This window comes from Xyrauchen texanus, chromosome 39, assembly GCF_025860055.1.
Source record: "Xyrauchen texanus isolate HMW12.3.18 chromosome 39, RBS_HiC_50CHRs, whole genome shotgun sequence".
NCBI classification, from domain to species: Eukaryota; Metazoa; Chordata; class Actinopteri; order Cypriniformes; family Catostomidae; genus Xyrauchen; species Xyrauchen texanus.
In genome coordinates this window covers 26,281,044-26,306,427 of record NC_068314.1, presented here as the reverse complement: position 1 = coordinate 26,306,427, position 25,384 = coordinate 26,281,044, and the positions used below count along the sequence as shown (strand labels likewise).

At 42.4% G+C, this 25,384-nt stretch overlaps 1 protein-coding gene across 1 annotated transcript in view; it reads left to right on the top strand.

The window, feature by feature from the left end:
• The first annotated feature begins 18,738 nt into the window (after window positions 1-18,738).
• The window catches only part of LOC127633033 (cadherin-4-like), a 389,224-nt gene continuing 382,578 nt past the window's right edge, over window positions 18,739-25,384 (top strand). The window contains exons 1-2 of the mRNA XM_052111894.1: window positions 18,739-18,929; window positions 20,978-21,089. Coding sequence (XP_051967854.1) covers window positions 18,861-18,929; window positions 20,978-21,089 — 181 coding nt within the window. The 5' untranslated portion in view covers window positions 18,739-18,860. The remainder of the gene's footprint in view (window positions 18,930-20,977; window positions 21,090-25,384) is intronic.

Sequence of the window (25,384 nt, the reverse complement as noted above, 5' to 3'; positions counted from 1 at the left end):
ACTTTAAGCAAAAACTGTCCAAGGAGTGCAGCACTGATGGCTAGGGAGCCTTACTACAAAGAATTCATCCCCAAATCTAGTATGCTTCCTAAAACTGTTCTTGAATACAGAACACCAGAGACTCTGCAGCTACCCCCAAAGAGCTTGGAGAGCTATGCCAGGTATTCCACCTAGAAGAGCTCATCATGTCCCAGGTCCAGGCTGTAGAGAGGGCAACTCGAAGTCAGAGTGCAAGCAGGATTTGGTTTAGGCAAAGAGCTGGACGCATAACTGCTTCCAAGCTGAAACAAGCTATTAAGACCAACCCACAGCAACCATCCAAGAGCTTGATCAAGGCCATATGCTACCCAGAAGCATATAGGTTCACCACAGCCGCTACAAGGTATTTAGGGTTTGAATTAGGGTAAGGCAGAGGTAAGGCCTCGTGTAAACAGTGTTTATGTCCAGAAAAGAAACACTGACAACAGAGGGTATAATTTGGATAAAAAGAAGCTTGTCTATTAAGTAAATGTATCTTACTGGTGGAATATTAAATGAAATGTATAGTAACACATTGCTTTGGTGCACGTTAGTTATTAGTTATAGGGTTATAAGACTATGGTTATGCAGGAGTAGAACTAAGTATAGGGGTTAGGGAAATGGCATTTAAATCACTGAACTGGCTCTACACATCCAATACTAAGTAATCATTTCCTTTTCATGTTTTGCATGTGTACTGTGTACAGTTATGGATGCAAACATGAAGCACAAGCCAGAGGAGTCTATGAGAAGCTGATGGGTCGGGAGCATGCAGGCTTCTCCTGTATGGACAGTGGTCTCTGGCTGAACCCCAAGTGGCCATACATGGGGTCCTCCCCTGATGGGATTGTTGCTTGTGACTGTCACGGAACTGGCATCTGCAAGATTAAGGTAATATTACAGTCTCTGTTGTAGTAAAGTCCCTAAATCTCGAGACTGAGTCGTGTCTCAAGTCCTAAACTGAGCAAAAGGCAGAAAATATATTTGTTAATCTATTGTTCACGTGTCCTTCTCTCTGTGATTTTAGTGTCCACACTCTCACCAAGATGAAGCCAATCTGCGCTTGTGTGCTGGGGAAAAGGGCTTCTGCCTCATCAATGATGGGGATAATGTCATGCTGGACCGGACTCATGACTACTACTACCAAGTTCAGGGACAGCTTCAAATTGTAGATGCTGAGTACTGTGATTTTGTTGTGTGGAACCACAATGACATTTTTGTTGAAAGGATTTTGCCTGATCTTGAACTTTAGGATGATGTTAGGCTTTTTAGAAACGGTATACTTCCAGAAATACTGGGACAGCAAGTTACAAACTCACATGTGTAATGTAATGAAAGGATCCAGGCACTCTTGAAAGTGGGCTGTGTGATATTGCTGTTATATCAATACGGTTGTATGAGACAAGATTACATTTTGACTATTGTTATGAGTGTGGTCTTTGTGAGTTCTGGCTGTTGTATAATTTAAATGAAAAGATTAAATGCCATTGAGAAGACAGAATTATACATGGTGGTTTATTTACAAGATTAGATTTTTCAACAATTGTTATAATAACAAGAACATGGTGTGCAATAACAGATTAGAATCCATTTCATTACATATAATACATATAGCCAGTACAATTGGACTAGTGGATAAAAGTATTACACTTGTTGAAAACATATTAACAGACTGATATGTGTCGGGGCTCAGGTACTACTACTCCATGTCCTCTTACTTATCATCATCAGAGCCAAGAAGCAGGGATCAGGTATTGGACACTACATGTGTGAGGGCTCAGGTACTGGACTGACTGATTATTATCCCTCTCCCTCCTCCTTACTCCAATGGGACAATAGACTCCGAAAGATTAGACAAGCGCTAGGGCAACCTAAAAGCCCCAATCAAGTCCATATTAGACTACCGGTAACTTAATAAGCATTACTAAGTAAATGAGCATTTAATGACAACCTAATGCTATATAAACACAGACACAAAAAACACGTTGGCTAGCTAACATACCTCCGACGAAGTGGTCGCTGCAGACACGGGCATTAACAGACTCTGCTCCTCCCGACCGCAGACGTACGTTAAAAATCAACTTTTACGGCGTTGTTCTGTGAGCTTTTTACATTTCTCACCTTTATGAGTGACAATCTTCGGTACTCTATAAAAACCCTTTCCCTTTTCTCGATTAGAACGATTGGAGCAGCCGTAAACTACACAAAACATTGGCATTTTGCCAGACGGCAGATCCTCAGCTATTTCACTTCCTGCCCTCCATCTGAATTGCGCGCTCTCGCGATGCAGCAGCGTGACGTCACGTGAAACCAACCTATGAACGCTATCTATCGATCTGCGCTCGATTGCTCTTCCTTCATCCTCCAACTACCCGGATGTCTGTCTCAGTAACTTGAAATTGAATTTGAGAACTGAATCTGAATTGTGAGAAGTGAATGTGAAGATATATAGAGAGTTTAATTTTCAGTGAGGATCAAATTTTATTGGACTTCAGTTCCAAACGAATAAATTCAATTTCAAATGATACAATTCAGATTCAGTTTTTGAATAAATTCAATTTTAATTAAACAATACAATTTCAAATTATGTGATTCAAATTCAGTTTTTCAATGCAATTATTCAAGTTTAGCCATTCAAATTCAAATATAAATGGTTCAAATTCAGTTTCTGGTGGCATATATTTCAGCCCATACAAGCACAACTAGACGGGACTAGCGGGATGAAAAACAAGGGAACTAGGGGAATACTAGAGCTGACAAGCTAAGGGGTAACAATCACAAGGGAGTTCGGAACTAGACAGGACTAGACACGGGAAACTAAATACAATAACCAACAGGCGTGAGACGAAAGGGTTGTGATATATATACGGGCGAGTGCAGGTGTAAACAATGATGGGTGATCAGACAAGTACAGGTGAAACTGATGTGGTGACTGAGAGCGGGCATGTGAGCCCAAGGAGGGAGACCTGCTAACGAGCATGAGAGCTCGTAGGAGCAAAACGAGCGTGCAAGCTCGAGGGAGCAAAACGAGCGTGCGAGCTCGAGGGAGCAGAACGAGCGTGGAAGCTCGAGGGCGCAAAACGAGCGTGCAAGCTCGAGGGAGCAAAACGAGCGTGGAAGCTCGAGGGAGCAAAACGAGCGTGGAAACTCGAGGGGGCGGAGCGAGGGAGCGGGGTTCGTGACAGTACTCCCCCCTCTATAACGGACGGCTCCTGACGGCCGCGTTCAGTCGCGAGGAGCGCGACCTCTGGGAAGTGGTGATGGACGATCCCAACAAACAAAAAACCCCTGAACAGAAAACCCACAAAACACATCAACAAAACTGAGGGCAGTCCAAGGGGCACAGAGGGAAATGAGACAGTCCATGGGGTCAATGGGCAGTTTCAAGGCAAGGTCAGGGGGAACATAGCGGACAGGCGGGTGGTCGGGAGATCTAGGGGGCAGCCATAGGACAGAGGCAGGGTCAGGGGGTCTGGAAGGCTGACTGGAGGACAGGGACTGGGTCCGGGGGTCTGGAAGGTGACCACTGGACAGGAATAGGGTCCGGAGGCCAGGGAAGAGGCCACAGGACAGGGAGAGGGTCAGGAAGTCCGGGCTGAGCCGTGAAAGGCGGAGCCCTCAGAGGCGGCACCGTAGGCGGCTCTGGAGGCGGGGTTCTGGAAGGCTCTGGAGGTGGAGCCGAAGGAGGCTTTAGGGGCGAAGGCCTGGAAGGCTCTGGAGGTGGAGCCAAGGGAGGCGGCGCCATGGGGGGTTTCCGAGGCGACGGCCTGGCAGGTTCTGTAGTCTCGGGGGGTAGAGCCGTAGGAGGCTCAAGGGGCGGAGCTCTAGAAAGCTCTGGAGTCTCTGGGAGCAGAGCCGTGGGAGGCTCGGGAGGTGGAGCCGTAGGAGGCTCTGGAGGGGGAGCCGTAGGAGGCTCAGGAGGTGGAGCCCTAGAAAGCTCTGGAGTCTCCGGGAGCAGAGCCGTGAGAGGCTCGGGAGGCGGAGCCATAGGAGGCTCTGGAGGGGGGGCCGTAGGAGGCACGGGAGGCGGAGCCCTAGAAAGCTCTGGAGTCTTGAGGGGGGGAGCCATGAAAGACTCGAGGGACGGAGCCCTGAGAGGCTCGAGAGGAGGAGGAGCCCTAAGAGACTCGAGAGACGAAGCCCTGAGAGGCTGGAGGGGAGGAGGAGCCCTGGGAGACTCGAGAGACGAAGCCCTGAGAGGCTTGAGGGGTGGAGCTCTGAGAGGCTCGATGGGAGGAGGAGCCCTGAAAGACTCGAGAGGAGAAGCCCTGGGAGGCTTGAGAGGGGGAGGAGCCCTGAGAGACTCAAGAGACGAAGCCCTGAGAGGCTTGGGGGAGGAGGAGCCCTGAAAGACTCGAGAGGAGAAGCCCTGAGAGGCTTGGAAGGAGGGGGAGCCCTGAAAGACTCGAGAGGAGGAGCTCTGGGAGGCTTGAGAGGCGGAGCCCGGGGGGGCTCGATGGGAGGAGGAGCCCTGAAATACTCGAGAGGAGAAGCCCTGGGAGGCTTGGGGGGAGGAGGAGCCCTGAAAGTCTCGAGAGGAGAAGCCCTGAGAGGCTTGAGGGGTGGAGCTCTGAGAGGCTCGATGGGAGGAGGAGCCCTGAAAGACTCGAGAGGAGAAGCCCTGGGAGGCTTGAGAGGGGGAGGAGCCCTGAGAGACTTGAGAGACGAAGCCCTGAGAGGCTTGGGGGGAGGAGGAGCCCTGAAAGACTCGAGAGGAGAAGCCCTGAGAGGCTTGGAAGGAGGGGGAGCCCTGAAAGACTCGAGAGGAGGAGCTCTGGGAGGCTTGAGAGGTGGAGCCCGGGGGGGCTCGAGGGGTAGCGCTCTGGGAGGCTCGAGAAACAGAGCCCTGGGGGGCTCGAGAGGAGGAGCCCTGGGAGGCTCGTGAGGCGGAGGCCGCGAGGGCTCTGAGGGGCGAGCAGAGGCTGGCAGAGCCGTGGAAGACTCTGAGAGCGGAACAGAGGCTGGCAGAGTCGTGGAAGACTCTGAGGGCGGAGCAGAGCCCGGCAGAGCCGTGGAAGAGTCTGAGGTAGGAGCAGAGCCCGGCAGAGCCGTGGAAGACTCTGAGGGCAGAGTAGAGCCCGGCAGAGCCGTGGAAGACTCTGAGGGCAGAGCAGAGCCCGGCAGAGCCTTGGAAGACTCTGAGGGCGGAGCAGAGCCCGGCAGAGTCGTGGAAGACTCTGAGGGCGGAGCAGAGCCCGGCAGAGCTGTGGAAGACTCTGAGGGCGGAGCAGAGGTCGGTAGAGCCGTGGAAGACTCTGAGGGAACCTCTGCGGTCTTGAGCACAAGACAAGACTGGGGAGAAGGGGCCCTCTTCCTTCTCTTACGTCTTCGGCCAACAGGGGACGTGGCCATGGGGACGGTCGAGGCTACAGGCGCTGGATCTGGGGCGGTCGAGGCTACAGGCGCTGTCTCGCTGACCGTGGCAGACATGGGCGCTGGCTCGCCGGCCGTGGCAGGCATGGGCGCTGGCTTGTTGGCCGTGGCAGACCTGGGCGCTGGCCGTGGCAGGCATGGGCGTTGACTCGCTGGCCGTGCCAGGCTTCGAGACTGGGGCCGTGACAGGCTTCGGGACTGGGGCCGTGACAGGCTTCGGGACTGGGGCCGTGTCAGGCTTCGGGACTGGGGCCGTGACAGGCCTCGGGACTGGGACCGTGTCAGGCTTCGGGACTAGGGCCGTGTCAGGCTTCGGGACTAGGGCCGTGGTAGGCTTCGAGACGGGGGCCGTGGTAGGCTTCCAGACGGGGGCCGTGGTGTGGAGCGCTGGTTCAGTGTCTGCCTCCCCCACAGTAAACGAGGAACCAGCGTACAGTAGGGCGAGGTCAATAAACTGAGCCAGGTTAAGGGAGCAGCGACCACCAGGCATGAATGATGAGGTTGGCTCATTCAGTCCACATTGAAAAATGTCTTTCAGTGCCACCTCATCAAAATTCACCTGGTACGCCAGGGCACAAAAATCCATAACATAAGCCTCCAAGGGTTGGCTCCCCTGGCGCAAAACCAAGAGTCGGACCGCTGGCTCCATAATGTCAAGGACTGGGTTATGAGTTACACAACCACTGCCTTGCACGAAAAACTCTTGGTTAGCGTCCGAAGAGCCATAAAACCTCTCCGGGGATGGAGAGCATACGGCGCTCGCGGATGCGTGGAGAGCATCAACGGGCTCAGGGGGAGACACAGGTGAAACAGGGTGAAATATTTCAGACACAGTACATACCTGCTGCCCCTGGGCCGCGAGCGCTTGGTCATGTCTCCAAATCGTAGCTCCTCGCGCCGAATGCGACGTGCACATCCGCTCTAGTGAGCTGCGCGAATCCTCCACGTGATGCATTGTGACTGTCTTCGGTGAGGTTGGTTATTCTGTAACCCGCACAAACACACTCAAGACGAGACAGTCACAATGTCGATGGGAAACTACTTTATTCCAACAAGCAAAGCAGGCAAAAGTACAAACAAGGGCAAATCCAAATGAGAGTCGTCGAGAAAAGGCGGGGAATCAAAGTAGTGTAAAGGGGCAGATCTGGGAGAGAGTGGTCAACGAGAGCGGGAGGTCGAAGCCGGGAAACAAGCACAACTAGACGGGACTAGCGGGATGAAAAACAAGGGAACTAGGGGAATACTAGAGCTGGCAAGCTAAGGGGTAACAATCACAAGGGAGTTCGGAACTAGACGGGACTAGCGGGGGGGGCAAAGACACGGGAAACTAAATACAATAACCAACAGGCGTGAGACGAAAGGGGCGAGTGCAGGTGTAAACAATGATGGGTGATCAGACGAGTACAGGTGAAACTAATGTGGTGACTGAGAGCGGGCATGCGAGCCCGAGGAGGGAGACCTGCTAACGAGCATGAGAGCTCGTAGGAGCAAAACGAGCGTGCAAGCTCGAGGGAGCAAAACGAGCGTGCGAGCTCGAGGGAGCAGAACGAGCGTGGAAGCTCGAGGGAGCAGATCGCGCGTGCAAGCTCGAGGGAGCAAAACGCGCGTGCAAGCTCGAGGGAGCAAAACGAGCGTGCGAGCTCGAGGGAGCAAAACGAGCGTGCGAGCTCGAGGGGGCGGAACGAGTGTGGAAGCTCGAGGGGGCGGAACGAGAGAGCGGGGTTCGTGACAGTCCCCTTCCGTATAGATCAGGGCTCTTCAACTACTTTCTTGCGGGGGCCAAACTATCCAGACTTGGAGGTGACCACATGTTTTTTCGTATTAACATTAGCTAGCACTCTCATCGGGACAGGCCATACAGAAATGTCATGTTTACTTAAGAATGCATTTAAAATTGTATTTTATATTTGGAGATTAAATGTATATTCTTCCAGTATCACCTATTCAGTGAGGGAAGAAAAAAAGAGTTCTACAAATATAGTGAATTTACACACAATAGCCAGTTTAGTAGCCAGATATTTTGTACAGATAATCATTGGCAAAAGATGAACAAGCTTGTTGAGTGGATGCTGTTCGTGATCAATTTTTCTATGAGCCCTATAGACCCTGAACAAATTAGAAACACCCATTTGACACTTTAGGAATACTTATCAGCACATTTTCTTTGAACCTTCATTTTTTTATGATCGATTTCTCTTTTATTGTCTAAGATGTGCTTATTTGCTGACAACATTTCTGTAACAACTGCGGTGATGATTGTTTTACATCTTTAGATTTGACCACACTCCTCACAACTAAACAATTTATATGAATATATTTGATTTAAAAAGACGTGATCAAATGCTCACCTAAACTGTGCAAACTATGTTTAGAAAAGCAGTGTAACTAAACTATTACCAGAAAAGCTTAAACACGCACACCTGTCCGGTCTGGACAACTGATGACGGCTGAATGCTGTTGCATGTGCCAGTGATCATTGTTAAACTCACCACTGATTGCTGTGGCTCACACCTCTGAACGCTGATTTTTGCACAGAGAGCACTCTGGTATTGGAATGGTGAGGCAGATTTATCAAAAATCAGTTGGAGTGCCAGACAAAGATGATTGGTGGGCCAGATTTGACCCACGGGCCACCAGTTGATTAGCCGTGGTTTAGATGAATCACCATGTAATGTGATACCTCTCATCATGTTAATTTGTTTTCACAATGATCAAGTTCTTAATAATTCTCAATGGCCAACTCCTGATAATCATTTTATAATATATATATATATATATATCTGTTATTAAAGGAAACATTTAATCTACTAACCCCAAAATCACTTTAATTTCTGTATAAGCTAGAGCTGACTAATTTATGCTTCACGAGCCTGCTACTGTAGTTACGCTGCAAATTCTGTCATTATTCTGACATTATATACTTATCTTCTTTGTGAGTATTTGTGGTCGACAGAAAAAAGGAAGACATACAGGTTTGGAATGACATGAGGGTGAGTAAATAATGACAAAATGTTCCTTAAAGGTAAAACATTTATGAAAATACCTGGATATCGCTCTATCCTAGGCCCACCCTCAATAAGAGGAGAGTGTGTTTAACCTTGGCTGTGATGGAGAGGCAGATGGCACACCCTCATGTCTGTTGGGCATAGCACTGTGCTAATGAAGTGATGTCTCCATAAACAGCAGAAAGGGGGTCAGTTAGGCTGCTGTGGTCTGGGATAGAAGCTGATGTTGCAACAGTGGACAGGCCTCTTGAGGACTAAATAATGAGCACTCACTCCAGTGCTCACCAGCCCTCCGCAGCCAGCACTTAGCCCTCAGGGACATGACAGAAAAAGACCAAATGCACACCTGTACACAGAGGGACAAATGCAGAGACATACAGTACTTGAGCATAGTGAGAGACTACTATAAATACAGATGCACGTAGATGCAGGGCACACAAATACCAGTGCACAGAAAAGCAAATAGAGACTGGGGCTAGTTGTCACTCAGGAAAGGGCTATATCTCAGAAAGTATAAGATTTACAAAATGTATGTGTTCTCTGGCTAGCAGAGGTTTGGTATGTTGATTTCCAAACCCCTAGTTCAAACCCTCTTAAAGGGATTGTTCACACAAAAATTATTTCCACAATATTTTCAGCGAATCCACATTATTTTGCTGGGTGGGCGGAATTCTCGGTTGGCTAACGGAAGTGTGATTGGTTGCTGTTTTGTGTTTAGCCGGTCTCTGCTTGCTGTAAGATGTCTTTAAAATTTCCTCGACAATGTGTTGAGTTAATGGTTATCCTAATAATCAAGCAAAACTACGTTTTATAGCAAGTCAATAGCGGGGGTTACTTATTTTATCCACCGTTATGGTCTGGCTGCGATAGACGTCCAGAAACAGAGCATAATGTATTACATAAACTATAACATTTTTGTGCTAACAGGTGTCTGTACATGTGCTGAACGTTCAGTAGACGTTTTGAGAGTTTGTTCATTTCTATTCAGCATTGGCCTTTTGAAATGGCATTAATACTGAGTATAAAAAGGAACTGTGTTTTTCCTGAACTGTCTGTGGTAGTGACAATGTGTTCAACTGTTTTCATGCTGTGATGCTAAATGGATAAACTCTACAGTGGAAGACCATAATTATTAGATGAGACATGTACAGTGGTGAGATTTGAATTTAAATGTATCATGATTTTCCTCTTTCTTGGATTTTTCCAGCCTGCAATTCACTTTCTGTTGAGTGTCTTTGAAGGATGTGCATGTCTTCCCTTAACAGGAAAAGCTGATTTGGAAAACAGTGTAGACATTAATTCAGTATCAATTAAATTACGTGTACAGTGATTTTAATAATACATACATTCTATTTATCAACAAGATCAGTTGTTCAGTCAACACTACAATATTGCATGTAGGTTATAGCATTAGATATAGAGATTATGTATGTAAACTAACTATTTTAAAGCTTGATTTTGCTTACTAAACATTCATCTCCAAAAACAGCAGCATGACAGACTCATCACCTGAGTCCTGAAATACACGAGCATAGCTTTTCAGGTTAGTCTGCTCAGGTTCTTCCATTGATGGAAAAAGACTCAACAAAACAAATAAAATGCCCCACATGTCTCCTATTTAAGCCCATACGAAATAACGAATTCTTTGTTTATTCTCTTTGTTGAATTATTCTTTCAGTGTACATGGCAGGAAGTAACTCTTTATCAGTTAACTTTTGAAGATAATGCAGACACTTTGGCAATTACAGAGAGAAGTACACCCTGCCACCAGAAGAAATTAATGAAGCTTAAACATTATTCCTTGCACAGCATTACGGTCCCCAGCAACAGCATAAATTATATATTACTTTTACATATTACTATTAAGAATAAATCTATGTAAAATCAAAATCAATGTAAAAAGTCAAATGAATAGCAAATATGGTATACCATACCAAACATGAATACTAATTAAATAAATTATTGAAAAGACGTATAAAAATAAATTAGTACATTTGGGTATATAAATAGACTATTTCATTGAAATGAAAATGTTTTTTTTTTTAAATGCAATTATGTCTGCATTCCAAACAACATAAATGATGCCTTTTAGGATATTTTGAAGAAAGAACAATCATGATAGCCATACTGTATGGTGTACACACTCACACACGCACACACACAAACACACGCACGCACACACACACACACACACACACACACACACACACACACACACACACACACACATGGTTTTACAAACCAATTATACAAGAGAACTTCAGATCCTCAATGTTGCATTAACAGTACTTCATGCAAGAACTGTTAATCATGAATAATAAAAGAAACAGGGTATAAATTGCCTCACATGCTCAATGCTCTGTCACACAATCTTACATAGAATAGTTTTCATTACAATATTGGTGCCAGGCCTGAACTGTTTAATCAAGCTTTCAAAGAGCTGAAAACTCGACAATCGTAAATGGAACTATCCTGGATTTGAACTGTTAATTACCGAATACCATGAGGAAGTGTATTGTAAAGGTTTTTAAGACATGAGGTTTAGGTTAAGTAAACTTTAGGTAATTAATTTTTGTGGGAGAACTTCACTGCCCAAAATAGATATGTGTTTAAATTAGTACTTTCTGAGAGGATGCAAATGAAGTGCACTTAAGAAGAGTACTTGTGAATCCACAGTGTTCTTGTCTTGCTCTTGTGATACTCACATGAGATAAGTATTTAAAAAAATATATAAATATATATTTATGGTATAAATATGTTCATTGTACTCCAAGTCACATCTTAATATATGCAATACATTAGGATAAATGCATTTTAGGATACAAGTATTAATGCATGCAAATCTGGATTTTGTTGCAAACTGGAAGCGTTCCCTTTTGTTCAAATCTTAATGTCCAATATCGCAGAACCTTTAAGATTTCAAGCTAAAGTTCAATAAGATTCCACTCTTAGTGTTTATGTTATGTTTGCTTTAGGGTATATATACTGTGGCAGGGCGGAGGGCGGGCCGGGTCGTGATACTGCACACCTGGTCCCGTATTAGGCTAATTATGCCTCCGTGAGGTTTAAAGACTGACTGCAGAGGGCCGTGCAGGAGAGAGAGATCGTTAGCGGACATGTCCGTCTTATGTGTGTTTGTGTCTTCTTTTAAGTTTACCATTAAACCATTATTTATATTGAAAAGCCGGTTCTCGCCTCCTCCTTTCCATTGATCCCTTTACACTGGTGCCGAAGCCCGGTAAGGAGGAGGGATACGCCATAACAGAGTTCTCGCCACTACCGTCCACCCCAACGGAGCAGCCGCGGCCATCAGCCGGGGGACGAGGAGCCCAGCCGCCTGAACGAGGACGTTGGCCTTTATCCTCTCTTAATTTTACAGTTTTTTGGGGGGTACTACACTGTTACAGGAAGTCCTAGTCCAGGTAGATGGGATGACCTGCCGGCAGACAGCGCGGAAGGCGCGCCCTCCCCCAGGGAAAGGGGGGGGGGGGATGTACGTCAGGCCGGGGGCCCCCAGCCCGAGAGAACGAGGGAGGAATGTGGCAGGGCGGAGGGCGGGGCCGGGTCGTGATACTACACACCTGGTCCCGTATTAGGCTAATGATGCCTCCGTGAGGTTTAAAGGCTGACTGCAGAGGGCCGTGCGGGAGAGAGAGATCGTTAGCGGACATGTCCGTCTTATGTGTGTTTGTGTCTTCTTTTAAGTTTACCATTAAACCATTATTTATATTGAAAAGCCGGTTCTCGCCTCCTCCTTTCCATTGATCCCTTTACATATACATATATTGTGCATTCCAAACTAAATTTGACAAATAGTCAAAAATGCAGTATATATATATATATATATATATATATATATATATATATATATATATATATATATATATATATATACGTATATATACTGCATTTTCGACTATTTGTCAAATTTAGTTTGGAATGCACAATGGATAAATGGCCTTGTTTTAAGAGCTATTTTTTAATTATTTGTTGTAAAAGGAGAATGAATAGAAAAAAATTATATTCTCTTTCCATTGACTTTTACAAGAGGCATCATAAACCAACACTAACTGTGATCTTGGGCAATCTGCCTGAACTATGTTGTTAGAAAACATGTCACATCACAAAATAACCCTTTATTTTCACACATTTAGATGAGAACATAATGACAAAGCTACTGTTTGTTTTTAGTGCTGCCACTAACTCAACCCACAGACAACCCACTCCTTCCCCTTCCTATCATTGCTATGGTTTTGCCACAGAACAGCCAAAACCACCACCACCATGTAATTACTGCCCATTACGAGACCCCGGTCTGTTTTTTGTGACCCACATTCATTTTTATGTTCTCTATTCTGAGAGGCCTCTTCCTCTCTTACGTGCTTTCCTCTCTGTATTTTCCCCTCTTTACTGCCCATCTGCTGTGCTGGCACTTTGATTGTGGAATAGCCGAGGGGATCCACAATCTCTGAGCTCCCCAGTCAATATATCATATATATACCTTGAAGGAGATACAGAGGACAGTCGCAATGCAAATAGGCAAAGATTTATGGTTTGCACATTTGACTGTGTTGCTAGTAGAAAGTGGGCGGTAAAGGTCAAGTGTCTAAAAGCAGTTCACCATCTATCTGCAAAGCTTTATTCGCGGCTCTGTTGGTGAGAATAAATGCATTGCAATCAACTGTTTGATATTACCTAGAAAATCACATTTCTGATATCTGTAGCATAACTGCCATTTTGATTTATTCAAAAGGGGCAGGAGAGTGTTCTCTTACCAGAGTTCTGAAACTCTGAACAAGGCCTATTTTGTTCTCAGTGCAGGTTTCCACAATAACAGCGAAATATCACTTTCAAAGGTGTGTGTAATGCTATAGCCAAGGGCTGCAGGTAGACTCGGCCTTCACTTCATGTCTGCCAACCGTAATTTTCTGATGGTGTAGGTGTGCAGTCCAGATTAAGGTCCTCATATTAAACTCCCCAGCCCAGAAAGGGAGTCTGCAATCAGTTCACAATTATCATCCTCTGCTTTTCCTCAAGCTATCAAGCTTGTTTTAAAATGCCCATGTGCTTGCCATAGAAATAGATAGTGAGTCTAAATGATCATGGTCAAGTTTTCACATTTCGCAGAAGGTGAAAGGGGCAGTGGTGGCTCAGTGGTTGAGGCTCAGGGTTACTGACCAGAAGGTTGGGGGTTCAAGCCCCAGCACCACCAAGATGCCACAGTTGGGCCCTTGAGCAAGGCACTTAACTCCAGGTTGCTCCGGGGGAATTGTCCCTGTAATAAGTGCACTATAATTCGCTTTGGATAAATGTAATAAATGTAAATGTGAAAGCACATACAAATAAGACAAAGTTGTGACATACAGTAGAGGGTTCTGTTAACAAATCACAAGTACCTTCAATCCCCTCAGCCTTGCAATCTATCAAAAATGTTATTACACATTACACTGTAATACATAATACAGAGTATAATATCTAGAATATCTCTATTGTCATGTATTCAGACATGGAACGTGGCATCATTTTGAACCAATAAAAAAGTATGTGGTTCACAGTGACACTTTGGCACAGGGTGGAATCATTCTGCTTTCTTGTTTGTTTAATGCCAAACTAGACTTTCTCCATAGCATAATTAAATAAGATCTAATGTATTATTTATGCATGCAGCCTCTTCATTATACAAACAACACTTTTGCAAATTATTGCATTTTTGTTGAAACACAAGAAATTGTGAGGTTGCCATTATTGAACAGAATAATGCTTTCCCCGGACCTCTCCCAAGATGCCATATATTATTCATTATTATTCTCCTAAGAGGAGTGCAAAAATGGTCCAGAATGCATTCTTTTAGAATGCTGCATTAACACTTTACTCAAAAAGAGCAAAAAAATAACTTCCAGTATGAGCATGAAATGCGGAATAACTGACTTTCGCCCAGACTGTTGTTTAGATTATTGCTTGGGATGGCAAGGCATTGTGCTGATAGGATAGTGATGTGGGAAAAGTTTTATCCTCTTGGTGCAGAGGTGAAATTGCTGGGCCAGCTCTGTTGTTTGTTTGCCTGGAGAGGTCTATCAATGAAGCACAGAACAAACTCAACACAAAATAAAACCTGCATTATAAAGTAAATATAAAAAGTAACAGGGTCAAGATGCCTTTGTTGCTAAAGACAACATGCTGCATACACAGGAAATAAGTTTAATTATACCTGCAGTGTAATAATGAGGACAGATTTTTAAGTCAGCTTACATAGAGAGTTTTATAATAAGGATTGCACTTCAGTTTTAGAAGTTCAACTAACACATTTCAAAAGTGTTGATGGATCTCAACTAAACTATATATATAAAAACAAAAAACAAAGAAAGAACAGCAACATTTGCCCAGTTGTATTCCAGAGGGTGCCTGCTTACATAACCCATGCACTCTGTAAACCTCTCCTGATAATGTCAGTATCAAAGAATGCATTTTTTTATATAGCCAAACAGCTACATTACTTTAATAACCCCTTTGGCTGATAGAAAACATTATGTTTGTTTGTGGTGCTGCGTAATACAACGTTGTTGTAAATTGTGTGTGAATTGCAAGTTTTGCAGGAGTAGATTGCACCTCTTCCCTCAGGTAAGATGTGGATAGGACCCCTCCAAGAGGAACAGTGACAGTGGGGTTAATTAAGCAAAGTCTGTTCCAGAGTTACGGTTCAAATGAAAATACAAATGACATCTGCAGTCATTTGTCAATGTCACTCGCTCCGCCTGTCCATCAAACAATCATGGTTTTTCGAAACTGCAGCTAAAAGGTCATGTGAAGAAACAGACAGCACATCGCTCCCCTTTGTCTCCTGCGATATGAAATGCATTTACTGGGATGACAACTTTTGTCTGTAGCTGTGGCTTGTGCAAGAAGAGCTGTTTTGCACTGAGGTTATTCACTTTCTTTTCCTGTGTGATTTGAGCTAACATTGTTACATGGCAATATTGCTACATTCTGGATGTGTTATGGTGTGGATTGTGTAGTAGACACAAATATTTATCCATAAATCTGCCCAAGGAGTCAAGAGGTTCCTAAGTTTCATCCATGGATGAAATTGCTGATACAGGATTTTTGCCATCCCCTGTGTGCCATGCATGTTGATATGGATTTCCCTCTATGGAGTCTTAATGTTTGGAAAGAGGTTTGCTTTCATGGCCCAGGCACTTTGACAACCTCTGAAGTTTCATATGATGCCATATACACATCAATTTAATTTCATTAGAAATATAATGCTCTGTTTCTGTTTGAGGTAATGGGTATGGGAATGTTATTTTAATCTCTGCTGTTGCCTCCAAAAGCGAGATGCAACTTTTTACTTTTTATCAGTTTGTGTTCTCCTCTTGCATGTTTGAGTTTCTGCTGGAATAGGTGCGCTGTAAACAACGTTATGCATTTCCACTGCATTGAACTGAATTAAAGGTTCTTCCCTAATACTCCATGTGTTTTTGAGCACACGTTGATGATATTCATAGAACTGGTTTTTAGTACATCCTGTCATAATAATAATGAACAGCGGCATTATTAGCACGTAAGAACAGTACTTTTGCATACACTTACCTTAAAATTGGCTCTATCTGCAAATTGCAGTATGAGGCATTTGGAACACTTAAATAAGAGCTTGGACAATCAACCCTGGACTCACTCAAGTAGCCTGAGTGATACAGGTGTCTTCAAACCATTACGGCTTACAACATCAACAACACTTACAGTCATGAATTATTAAATGTAATAATGGATTATTTATAAAACTAACTGATTCACTTTCCAGACAGAGCTGAGAGGTTCATGTCATTTTGGTTGAGATGGAAATGGCATTCAATTTATGGTACACTTCTCATTGGTTGGACTAAATTGATCACATTATTCGAACACAGGGACTAAAAGTACAGTATGCTTGGGTGAACAAAGCCAGGCTGTGACATTCTAAGTATAGGTATTAACGTCTGATCTGTCTATTTCTCTGTCAAACAAGTGAAAATGGAGCATCCGCAGACCAGCTGAGAAAGTGGTGGAATAAAGCTTAGTGTTAAACTGGTTTAATTATGTCAATGAAACCTGAGAAAAGCCATTTTAATCAAACAGCTGGTTTTTGGCTCTTGAATTCTGATAAATAATTTGAAGAAACCTGAAGTTGTTTGCCTATAATTCTTGTCTTCAATAAAAACATTTAGTGGGACCCATTTTGTGAGATTTTATAAATTATTTAACATGGCCTTAAACCAATTCACTTCAAGTGCCCAGATGGAGTTTTTATTTGGCAAATGTTGAGCACTCAAGTAGAATAATTTACACCTTAAAAAATCTGGTAGAATACCTCATGCCCTGCAATCCACTGAGAATTATTATTCAGAAAAACAATACAAATAAGAATAATAAGATAAAAATAACAATATTGAATATTTGATTATCTGTCCTTCATGCCTAACTCGAAATTAATTAGCTCGTATGAGAGTGTGCTTGCAGATGAAGATGTTCCAACAGTTTAGACATTTCAAAACCGGTTCTGACAAGGTGAACTTAAATCTACAAATTCTGGTTCCTCACAGAAGAAAGACTCTGAAAGATGAACCCACAGTAGCACAGTGAAGATGCTACTACAATTGGAAATAGCATATGGTGACTGCATGTAGTGATGGATGTGGAATGTCTAACAGCTTGAAGTAGGAAATACACTTTTGGTGGAGCAAAACATACTATCAGTACCTATATTGAATTCAATTTTTACACAGACGTACAGTTATACCAAAATAGCCTCTTCAACCTGTCCTCTATTTAGTATGCACAGAAGAATGTCAAAAAGTCAGGTAAACGAATTTATCTTTCCACACTGGCATTAAAGAGCACATTCACATTTCTCTCATGTTCCTTTTGATTGGATCTGACTGGCGTTGTCCTTCTGATGTGGAAATTGAGCTAACAATTCAGATGAGCGGGGAAATGTCAGCGTCATTAAATTGTGGATGACGGCCTTTTGATTACTTTCACTCTGGGTGAAAAGAGTGTCACTGCGGAAGTAAATTATGAATAACTCGGGGAGCTAGATTTGTTTCTCAGTGTTATAAAACAGTTACGTCAGATGGAATACAGGTCTTTTACATCGGATCACAGCGGTTAACATGGCAGAATCAGCAATGATCAAAAGAGAGAGAAACAAGTGAAGTGTGAAATAACTTCCCGCATTTTGGTCTAGTATGCAGTCGGTAATATGAAGCCTTTAAGACAGACAGTTTTTGCCTAAAGGCAACATACCCAACTCAGTCATAGAAAGAACTGCCCCAGTCCAGAGAATGCACACTGTCAGAAGCAGCATTACAAAATTGTACCATGGTAATCATTCCTGACAAAATACAATAGTTTATTTATTTTTATAATTATATAGTAAATTAATGGAGTGACTGTTTGCACTAGATCTAAATAGCACCTGCCACACAGCGAGCCTATTTGCACTCCAAAAGTTTACAGAAAACAAAGAAAGTACAGACAGACCCCACTTAGTCTCGCTGCAGTGATGTGGGGTGTTATAATGTTATGGATGTGCTTTTCTCATGCGGATGACCCGGGTTCGAATCTGCCTTTTGTCACACTTATTCCCATCCTGTTACCTGTCCCCACTCATAACATTTCCTTTAATAATACTTTTAATACAGTGAAGGTCACAGTGAAGAAGGTAAAATTAACCATGCTTTTATAATAGTAATATTGTAGTAACCTTTTTTTTAATTTCTTTCTTTCTTTCTTTCTTTTTTTTTTTTTTTGTCGAAACCATAGTTTTAATGCAAATAATCAGTGTTCCTACAGTAATATGGTGTTAATACACAGTAATAGCCATGTTTAATTTTGTGGTACTATGATTTTAACACAAACATACCATGGTGATGCTACAGTATGGTGACTGCAATAAAACTATGGTTATTTTTTGTAAGGGAAGGTTAGGGGTAGGTTATGGGTAGGGGGTGGTGTAGGTGTGGGACTGGTACAGGAGATGCCCCTAAACTGAATGTAAGGATTTAATTAGGATTACAAAGAGTATCTGCCACTATTTGCACATAGTGCAAAGAAGATGCTTTTGTTTATTATTTTTACTTAGTGTAAATAGCATATATTGCTATAGGCAAGATAAGCAAATAAGCACAATGGGCACAACTTTGTCCTGGATATTACTGTCCAGCGTACTGTAGTGCGTCTCAGTGTGTATCTTTGAGCAGTAAGCTGCGGTAGGCGGAGTTGAAGGGGTTGTGACGCCGTCAGCGGAGCTGTGGTGCTGGTGCTGAGCTGAACAGCGCCTATCCACCTGCAGTAGAGCGCTGGACCAACCGGGACAATATTCTCTCCCATCACTAAGCGTTGCTCGGGGAACCCTACTACCGAAAACACATCTCACAGGAATTATCGAAAAATTTGTGAATATCAAACATCGCCTCATCAGCTCCGCGAATGATGGCAAAAATGAAAACAGTCTTCGCGATGATTGTGGCGTGTGCCTTAGTTGTGGGCACATCTTTGGTAAGACTCACTGTTTTTCTAAACATTTCGTAAGTAATAGTGCTTGAAAATAGACGCTTGTTGTGTGACATTACTGCGGCGGTGGTGGAATGCCACACTTTTATTTGCGCATTTTTTAGACAATTAATTTTAAGGAATATAGTAGGCTTACTCCTTCTCTTTGGGAATCAGGTATTGCTTATAACACGTCGATTTTTCCTTCTTAATGCCAGTTAAGTTAATCAGTTTATTTTGAACACTGGCCGTCTATCATTCAGCTGCAGTGGCGCGCTCACCGCTTGCAGCTGCACTTTTAACACATATTGCAGAGGATACGGCGATGCCTGTGGTATGTCTGCGAGTAGGCGAGTAATAGTGCTATTCAGTTCTTCCTGGAGGATTATGAGAATATTCAAATGCATTATATGCATATTGATTTATTAAATATGTATGATACCATTAATGAAAGCACCAGACTTATATGGCATTATGAAATTGTGGCTTTTGATTTATAGAACATTTCAGAAACAAATACATGCAAGTACAAGAAACACACACACACACACACACACACACACACACACACACACACACACACACACACACACACATGCATACAAGTAGTCTAAATGAAATCTCAGTGCTGTTGGGATGTTGAGCAAATATAAGTTAAGGAAATCACACATACTGTATTGCTGTTGGATGTGGCACATATTGACATTCTCTCTTTGATTACTCATTCAGAATAAATTCTAAATCACACTGGGATGAAATGTAGCAATAGAGCTGTATTCACATGGTGGCCAGAGGCAACGCGGCTTTGGAAAAGTAACCGTCGCGCAGCCCTCTGACTTATGTATTCTGTAGGGATGCTTAGACACAGACATCCTCCATGCATATATGAAAGAGCACAGTGTGTCAGCTCTTTGTTGCCTTGATTTTTCACGTTCACAGTTGTCTTGCTCTGGTGCCAAAGCAGGGGGTGAGAAGAGAAAGACTCCAAATGGCATCGTCTCCCTGTCAATTTACTGCAAGGCCTGAGCTTGAACCCAGAATCGTTTTTAGAGAAGGCCACCAATCTAGTGAAAATTCGTACCTAATTTATGGTGTGGCTATTTCGTGTGATCTCGCACGATTTTGTTTGCATAAACTCATACCACCTTATCACTTGCAAATTCCCTGATGTCTAATATGGAAGTAAGCCTGAGTTCTGAGCATGAGATGTTAAGGACATGCTTATTAATATCATGCACTTTCCCAAACCCCTTATCTAAACTTAACCAATCAGTAGAGTGTGTTAACATGATATGAAGCTGTTGTGCGTGACAGAAGCAAGTAATTGCCGCATATTAGGTGGAAAGATGTCCAGCGACGTCATTGGCTATTTTGAAAGTCGTAGGAATTCAAACGAGTGCAGTCGCATGATATTATACGAATTAGCCAAATTTAGAAAAGTCGTACAAATCCTGACAATTTCGCTGTGAGAGTGTGTAGCGGATTACCTGAATATGACCCACCATCTAATTATGCTAAATCTCCATGGTGAGCTTTATCTATTGATGCTTGCGCACACGTGCTTACACGAGGTCAGTGTCCTAAAATAGATGCCAATCTAATGGGCACAATTTCTCTTCTTTCCTCTGCCTTTCCTGTCCTTCTCATTCCCGTTTCTCCCTTGGTTTATTTTAATCATCAAACAGGCTCGTTAAGTTCTTTTTTTTTCTTTTTTTATGTTTTCAGTTGCATGAATTTATTTAACTGCCATTAGAATGCGTAATAATAAAATTGCATATTTGCTGCCTTTCATTTAAAATTAGTTGTAGATTTACATATTTTAATAAAAGTCTAGCGCTGCTTATTTACACACTGCTGTGGTCTAAAGAACTGTTATTCAGCCCTTACCCAGCAGTAAAACGTCTGCGTCCCTGCTCTGTGAGTTTGCCTCCTTTAGGTTTATATCGGTTTAGATAACCTTGATAAAGAACCGCAACCCTGTGGTCACAAATCAATTTGCCTAACTACTTACCCTCTCCTGTGTCTTCATAGCCAATAATGTCTCTCTTCCTCAGGGGAGCCACGGAAATGCTCAGACCATCGCTCCATGCAGACCAGGCTTCTCCCAGAGCTTCTACACCTTGTTTGTCCCCAGGGGTGTGCTGCAAGGCCTGAACATTCACAGAGGTAAGAGCTTGCAGTGCATTGCAGGATCCAGCTGTGTATTTATAGCTCATTTATCTGTGTGTGTGTGTGTGGTGCTCTCTATAGAGCTTTTGCTACAGGTTTGTGTAAATGTAAATGGTCGTGCAACATCACTTACTCTCTTTCTCATTCTCTCTTCTTCTCTGTGTGCACATGGGCTACACGCAGCAGTTTCAATATTTTATTTTATTAAAACATAATATGATTATGGAGATTATACAAAAATTCCAAAGGAATAATTATAAGACAAAAGTAGCAGGTGGTAAACAGCTTTATTTAAACTGATGTTGTACTGATATTCTCAAGTACACTTGACTCTCATCAATGCAGTAATAATGCTTTTAGACTTGTTGTATTTCATTCCTCTCTGCATATGATTCCCAAAAGGTGTTACAGGAACAGTCTGGGCATTTGTTGCATGATGTTGATTACCAAAAATAATTATAATAAATAAATAAATAAATAAAAGAATAATTTCAACTTGTACCTACTTATCTTTAAAAAAAAAGGGTTATAGTGAGAGGCACTTATGATGGAAATTAATGGGGCCAACCTGTAAACGTTAAAATGTTCACCATTTCAAAAGTATAGCCAGAAGACTTTTTTGCTTACAAAAAATTGCTTACTAACCTTTTCCATGTAAAGTTATATCCAATTTTAGAACTCCGTTGCCGTGGTGGCTTGGTGGTCAAGGCTGTGGGTTACTGACCTGAAGGTCAGGCGTTCAAGCCCCAACACTGCCATGATGCCACTGTTGGGCCCTTGAGCAAGGCTCTTGACCCTATCTGCTCCAGGGTTGCTGGATCATGGCTGAACCTGCACTTTGACTCCAGCTTAGCTGGGATATGTGAAAAAAATTATTTCACTATATATATGCAAAAATGTATGTATAATGTGTGACAATAGATCAATTATTATTATTATTAAAATGACAATTTAAACAAATTAACAGCTAAAATAATTCATTAGTTTTAACAGACAAATAAATGTAAGTGCTTTTATAAAATTATGGGCTCCACATTTCTACCTTTAAACACAGGTTTTTGCTTTTTATAAAGAAAAGGAGGGATTATTATTATAATATTTTTAGTAATCAACTTTCATGTTAAGTAATCAGTGTTAATGCTAAGAAAATCAGTTCTAATCGGCTATTTGCAAAAACACGGTTGATGCAAATAAGCACAGTGCAGAACAAGCACAGATAGACGTTTTAGGAAGGAGGAGCAGAGACCATATAGACACATAGCAACAGTAATTCAATTAAACTGAAACACACAATACTTCTCAAAGCAATTTTCAATTATTCTGTAACATCAGGTGATATTTTTAAAGACACGTATCCATGCTGTGCCAAAAACAATGTATTCAAAATGCTTCCTTTCTTTTAGTTGGGTATTATAAGTGTGTGCACACTCCAAACCATTGCAAAGAGAGCTATAGTTCGCTTGTAGTTGTGTTAATAAAATGCACAAAGCCAGTGTCTCCTACTGATTGCAATCAATATGCATATTGTTGAACTTTACTTGGACTGTCAGACAAATCTAGGGAGGATGATTAAAAATAAAAATAAATAAAAAAGTAAAGAAACCCATCATCTGTATTTAATGGATAGATCAGGGGCACGGCTGGCTACAGAAGCCTCATTTAAATCTTCTTTTCGACTCCCGCTGGGTGTTTGCTGCTTTGAGCTTTAAGCGTTTTCTTTTTTTTTACCGCCCCCTCTCTGTCCTGCGTGTAATACAGTTCCTCTATTCTTTCCCAATTCTTTTCAAGATGGCAAGATTTCAGCCATCCTTTTATTCTGTCCCTTTTCATTGCCATCGTGTGTGTATGTGTGTGAGTGTGTTACACGGGGATGTTCTTTATCTGTGGAATTTGTTTTGCTGTTTTGGAAGGAGAAAAGATTTCAGGGAAAAAATACATTGGACTTGCTGAAACAAATCATACAAGAAAATGGCACATTGATTCAATCAATTACCTGTTTTTTCCAACACATTCACACTTGATAATACATGATCGATAATAACTTTTATCAGTGTAATCAATTAATTTATTCACATGAATGTGGTTATGTTGAGGGCTCAGAATGCAGATGATTTATCTTCTGGCTTTGCGGCTCAATATAAGAAGTTGTAGGTTTTACACTGAATTTGGAATGCTTGTTAATAATCAAACCTTTATAATAATTGCAGAAATTATACACACTGTTCATACAGTAGATACACAATAAAAAGCAACATTTTTTAAATAAGTTATTATTATTATTTATTTTTATTTTAAATACATTTTTGACATGCTTCTTTTAGAAAGGCCAAGAATAAGTTATTTTCCCTTTTCTTGTACTTTAAAGTACTCTTTGCTTAAGTCTGTAGAGTTGTTGAAGGAACATTGTCAATCACTGACATGTCAGATGGTGCGTGTTACACAGCAAGTTGGTAGAGTGTTAGGGTACGTGTCCTAGTGTGTCAGTGTGGCAGGGCGGAGGGCGGGGCCGGGTCGTGATCCTACACACCCGGTCCTGTATTAGGCTAATTATGCCTCCGCGAAGGTTAAAGGTCGACTTCAGGGGATTGTGCGGGAGAGAGAGATCGTTTACGGACATGTCCGTCATGTGTGTGTTTATGTTGTCTTTTAAGTTTATCATTAAAACTATTATTTATATCGTCAAGCCGGTTCTCGCCTCCTCCTTTCCATTGATCCCATTACAGTCAATAAGTTTGTTTACTCATGGATTTAGATATGAAAATTTTGCTCAGGTTGACTCTCAAACCTATACCCACAATATCCAATACTGTGCTGGTAGCCACCTTTACATCAATATCAAATAGTGCACTCTTCGTTCTAAAAACATGCTTACCGCAGCACAACTTGGCACTAGGGTGTATATCACTATGATGCAGTATAAGCCCTTATAGAGAATGATTAATGTACAGTCACTGGCCTGGTGGAACGGTAATGTATTCAGGAGAACCGTAGTAATCGGGGAGTGGGGTTCGCCTCACTGGGATGTTAATGATAACAGCCTTGTGTAACCCAGAACCGTCATAGGAGATAATAATTTGTGAAATGGTGCACTCGTAAGATGAGGGCATAAAGATGCAGTCGAGTTGAGAAAATCTAGCATCAATTTAGCCAACATCCTATAACTGTAAACATTGGCCCGAGACCTCAAGAATGCTAATACTGCTTTCCGACGGCGAGTTGAGAATTCTCAGAAGTGTGTTGCGGTCTGAGAATTTAACTCGTGAAAGAAATTGAGAGTTGAAAGTTCCGCTTGAGTTATCTCCATAACTGTTTAATAAGGCTGTGGTGCACTGGGGTGAGAGTGTGTGATTCATCTCAGATCTCTAGGTACTGCTTAGCATTGGTCTCCAAAGCTTGGCCATACAAACAGATTCAGATATGACTACTCATTCATGGGCAGAGTAGTCAGGAATTTTGCCAGCTTTCCGCTGGACTCCTAGCCACTTGCGATGCAATTTGCTGATTCCGTTTAATTACATGAGTAGCTTATTATGTTTTTTTTTATTCATTTACAAAGGTGTTTGTGATACTCATTTAGTTATATCAAGGTTTGGATATTATGGCAACAGTAGCACAGATATATACCTATTATTCCTTAATCCACACAATTACTTTTATCATACTTCTAAGGATAGCGAGCTCATTAAAGACAATGCCCTCGAATGAAGTAATATTTCAGCTCTCCAACCTTTCTAATATCTTTACACAGTGAAAACAGACAGTGTGAATCCCTTCAGGCACCCTGCCTCACTAGACATGATTCATCTTCACTCAGCATGTGAAAAGATTCATCAGTCCTCATTTAAGCTGACAAAATTTAAATACATTGCATGTCACATATTCAGCTGGCCACAGGTGAATATGAAAGACACATACATACTGTACACACAAGGTTTGTTATGCATGTGTGTTTAACAAGATTGGATTCTAGGCCATAAATAGTAAGCTTTGAATCACATGTACTGCAACGTTTAATGATGATATTTTCATTTAGTGAGGCTCGTCATTGTGGGAGTTGATCTTGCTCTGAGAAAAATAATTATATTTGATATTTTCTCATATTTTATTATGTTTTGTCCTGTCTTCCAGCATTTTACATACTGTAACACAGTTAAGGTTGGGAAAGGAGGAGGCGGGAACCAGCTGAACAGTCAAAATAATATTTAATTGTTTAAAATGAAAACATAAACACAAATGCACACACTGCAGCTGCGTATGGCTCTCTCTCGAACTGCCGCATCTTGTCGCACTTA